Consider the following 5,000-nt stretch of genomic DNA (forward strand, 5'->3'; position numbering starts at 1 on the left):
ATGATGATATCAATAATAATAATAATAATAATAATAATAATAATAATATTAATAATAATAAAAATGGTAATAGTAATAAAACTAACAATACTAAATATAAGAATAAAAAATAATCTAATTGATCATAATATTGCAAAAATTATGGTGATGGGGAATATAATGTTAATGTTACTGCTGATGATAATAATTATTATAATAATAATTATCATTATTATTATTATTATAACAATAATAATAATAACAAGAATAATGATGAAATAATAATAACAATAATGATAATAATAATAATAATAATAATAATAATAATAATAATAATAATAATAATAATAATAATAATAACACCAATAAAATAAAGATGAAAAAATAAAATGTTCTTATCATCATCCCTATTACAAGTTCGTGCTAGCTCTTATCATCGGCTGTTAAATACCCTTATCATATTCACAGTTTACAAACTCAACCTAAAAATACAAACACAGGAAGACAATGTAACAACACAACTAAAAACATCGCCATTATCAGTAGCACAAACGCAATTGAGCGATAATAGCAATAGCCACATATCTCCTATTACCAACAATGAACATATCCCTTATGTTATACAGTGATATATACCGTTACAATACCATCTCCCCGGCCATTCCACTCCACCAGGTATTGTTACAGAACACATAGCATTAAGCAGGGCCGTGAAATGTTAACAGTACAGCTGCAGCCGCCGTTACTACTGTAACTACCTGTAACGGTCCTGCTGGCTAGAAGAACCTCAGTTACTTTCTGATGGATACGTCACATCGTTTCATGATTTGATTTTGATATGTTTATTCATACTATTTACATAGTATACACATGAAGAGGCATAGGAACTATCGTTTCTTGTTCTCTCATGGGTGTATGAGATGGTGTTATGGTATTTTGGATCGAACTTGAGTTCTTTACGAAGTCTATTTGGTCAAAACACAATGTGTCAAACTAATGTTACAGCGGCTGCCGTGTCAGAGTGATTGCGTGTTTATTTTGGCATGACAATGCAGTCTACATGGACAATGTAGGCCTTGAGCATATCAAGGTGATGTTGTGGTGGTGGCCTCGTCCCACCCGCGGGCCAAACCATGTGGACACAATACAAAGTTTTATCGCACGTAAATACCAAAATGAAATTATCTCTTTCTCTTTCTCGTTCTTTTTTCTCTCTCTCTCTCTCTCTCTCTCTCTCTCTCTCTCTCTCTCTCTCTCTCTCTCTCTCTCTCTCTCTCTCTCTCTCTCTCTCTCTCTCTCTCCTCCCCTTCTACCCCCCCTTTCTCCTAGTTACCGTAACCCCAAACAACGAAAATAAAACACTGGTGATGCTGATCCCTTCCAGAGAAAAATGTAGCTTATCTGTTCCCCGAAGAGCAAGGGCCACAGGTGCGTACTTACCGATGGTCTTGATGATGTCGAAGTCATGGAGAGTGTATTGCCTCGGGGCGCCCACGCCGTTGGTGGCAGGCGTGGGCGGTTCCTTGACGGCGCCCATTCTCCGCCTCACACCTACACGCCCACCAGACATCATAGCACGTGTGTAGCGAGGGCGTGCGAGCAATGGCGTCTTGCAGGAGTTCGCCGGATTCGAACGCGAGTTTTTATTCGGGGAGAACGCGTTTGCGGAAGGGGCGGGGGAAGAAGGGTGGGTGAGGTAGGCCTATGTCTCAGGCATGGCGTGGCGAGGAGGATGTGGTGATTGTGGTAGGCGGAGGTGCATCACTCGGGCATAAAGTCCTGTGCCCGGCTCGCTAGAACTGGTTCAGCGACGGTACGACCCTCTCCTCTCACTCTCTCTCTCTCTCTCTCTCAAACTGTCTCTCTCCCACTCATTCACTTCTTCTTCTCCTCCTCCTCCTCCTCCACCACCTCTGTCTCCCCTGCTTCTCTCCTCGAAAATAAAGGTGAGTGTCAAGGTTAGCGAGAGACAAGTGTTCACGCCCAGAACAAGGGATATGGAGAACAGGTGTGTGTGGCAGGTGTGTGCTCCGCAAACACCCACCCGCTGACCACACGTGCACACCCGCACACACACGCACACGGAGGACTCACACCTGCGCCTCCCAACACAACATTTCCGGAATTCCAGCAGATGTGGCGGCGCGGAGGGGCGGCTCCAGGGCCTCCTGCGGCGTCACTGGAGCTGCAGGTCCGCCGCCTCTGCCTGACGGGTCGCCTGCGAGCAGCGTGCGGGCGAGGGGGTCATCGGCGGCCGCCCTCGAGGGTCACTTGGCCATTTAAAAGGGATTTAAACCGAGCTGGAGCGACGGGACTCGGCGCGGCCGCGAGTCAGCTGAGGTAATGTCAACGATCTGGAGAGAGGACACCCGCATCTACGGTGGTGTTTCAGGTGCAGGGCGCGCTCTCAAGGGGAATCGAGGTCAGAAGTACGACGAAATGGGCGCTGTCATGGTCCAGGGACAGGTTGCGAAAGGCACAGACACATGCACACACAACTTGGCGAGAGAGCGACGGCGAGCGTCCTCTTCCGTTCACTGCCAAACCCACACTGTCGACCCAGCTACGATCCCGCAGCTTTCCAGCCTCCCCGGGACCCCCCTCCCCTCCCCCCCGCGCTACACATACACACACAAACACACACACGTTCACCGCTACAAATTCACTCACCGCACACGCATACATACACGCTGGTACTACACACGCACACGTACACCACGACGCAATATCCACAGATACGCACATACGAACTCACGATGCTCACACGCTCAAACCTACTCACGGCCACACGCGCACCAAATCGCTCGCACGTAAGCCGCATTCAACTCCCATTTAAGATTGTATTGTTTGCTTTCATAGCTGCTAAGACAACAAGTTCTGTTAGAAGTGGAACAGAAATATACCATACGCGCTTTGGTACATTTTGGTGAATGAACATGTCGTAAATGGAATAGGCATCTATATCACAGGGCGATATTTTAAGAAGCAAATCGTGATGACGTTTGGAATGATGATGATGGCAATAATAATAACAATTTTGATGACAACGATAACATTGAAAATTATGATAATAATGATAATATTAACAATGTTAATGATAATAATAACAAGGATAATGACGACAGTAATAATAAGAAGGAAAATAATAGTTATAATAGTAGTAATAACAATAATTGTAATAAAATCAATAATGATAGTAATAATCCTGATAATGATTACAATAATTATTGAAAAAATAATGATGCTGATAACAATCATCATCGTAATTATAATGATCGTTATCATTAGTATTATCATTATTGTTATAATTATCACTAATACCAATATCGTCATCATTACTACTATTATCATTATCATCCTTATTGTTATTACAATCATTATTAGTATTGCTAATATCATCATTAGCATCATTCTATCATTGTTATCATTACCATTGTAATTATCATTATTGTTATTATTATCTTTATTATTAATAATAATTATTATAATAATGATAACAATAATAATGCTGCTGATGATGATAACAATAATAATGTTGACAATAATGATGATAATGATAACATTACTACTATTACTACTAACAATAACGATGATAATGATAATAGTAATAGTAGTAATGACTATAATAAGTACGATGTTGATAATTACAATAATATAAATAACACTATCAGTGATAATTGTAATGGTAAGAATGATCGCTAAAAGGATAAAAATTACATCACAATTATGAATTGGTTGGAATATTATCTGAACGACTGACTGCATTAAAGAACTTTTTGAATATTTTTGAATTAACGTCTCACCGACCAACGCGTTTCAACAGCCGCCAAAAAGTTTGCTCTTCCATAAAAAAAAAAATTAAATTCTCCATATTACAAAAAGTCTTTGGTCAAATATCACAGAATCTACTGTAAGATTTACAATAATTCACATTACAAGGAATCATCTGGCGAATGAACACAAGTCATTTTTTCTCTCTCAAGGTAGACTGGTTGTGCATCATGGCTACTTTTTCCCCTCTGTTTTATGTGTCTGACTTCCCTTGCTGCAGCCAGACTGAAATTCGACCCTGCGTGTAGTGGAAGGGAAGAGTACGGTTTAATACAATACTGAGATTATGTGGTTTGAAGATGGCTTAGGACAGGTTAGCTTCCCCTCCGGTGTGTACGTACAGATGGCGTTGAGATCGAAATGTAATCGAACTTGAGACTGAATTTATGAATGAGAAGTTTTGAATCATGGAGGTGCTTGTCTTCGATTACAATAAGTTATTCCAAAGCTTTTGTGCTAGTAAGTTCGATAGTCAACTTTGTTAAAGTTAAAAAAAAGAAAAAAGAAACAAACTCTGCTCTCTAGGAAGAAGGAAAAAAAATACCCATGACGAATGAAGTAAACATTCTGACATACAAAAGATGCTATATTTTCTGTTTTTAGTGTTCTCTCTCGCAAAGCCTTAAGTAAATAATGTTCATCCCGGAAGCCACAACCAATCACCGCAGGGTAACATGATATTAAACCTAGCACTGATGCAGAGCCTTATAAATTCATCATTTGTTCACCGCAGCCACCAAGGTTAGGAATAACAGCAGGTACACTCGCTCTTTATGTCTGGAATATAAATATGCTCGGCGTATCTCGTACCAAACTGCATTCTAAAGCTAGAAACCCTAAATCTTCGAGAATTCTGTCAGAAAGGTGTAAAATACGTATTCAATTCTTTCTCTTAGACACGGTTTCATAAAAGAGACTTTATCAACAGAGGACAATCTTAGGTAACAACATACTATGAACGTTAACGGATTTTTTTTTAAAAATTCACAGGCCACGCAATACGCTTAAACACACGCACTCACAAACACATATCTATTGAACTCATTGTGTAACAGCAATATGACCTTTATCGATATATGAAAATTACATTACATTACCCTAAATAACCCTGTTTATTAGTTTGAAACAACCTTTGAAAAGAACTTTTAATCATTTGAAAAAGCAGAATTACACTACAGCGGGTCGGTATC

General features: G+C 40.0%; 1 protein-coding gene across 1 annotated transcript in view; it reads right to left on the minus strand.

The window, feature by feature from the left end:
* Positions 1 to 5,000, minus strand: part of Pka-C3 (Protein kinase, cAMP-dependent, catalytic subunit 3) — a 65,931-nt gene that overhangs the window by 60,353 nt on the left and 578 nt on the right. Inside the window, exon 1 of the mRNA XM_043021050.2 lies at positions 1,420 to 5,000. This exon is cut by the window's right edge and continues 578 nt beyond it. Coding sequence (XP_042876984.1) covers positions 1,420 to 1,552 — 133 coding nt within the window. The 5' untranslated portion in view covers positions 1,553 to 5,000. The remainder of the gene's footprint in view (positions 1 to 1,419) is intronic.

Source organism: Penaeus japonicus, unplaced genomic scaffold, assembly GCF_977035675.1.
Source record: "Penaeus japonicus unplaced genomic scaffold, GWHDUDI00000001_assembly GWHDUDI00000011, whole genome shotgun sequence".
Taxonomy (NCBI): Eukaryota; Metazoa; Arthropoda; class Malacostraca; order Decapoda; family Penaeidae; genus Penaeus; species Penaeus japonicus.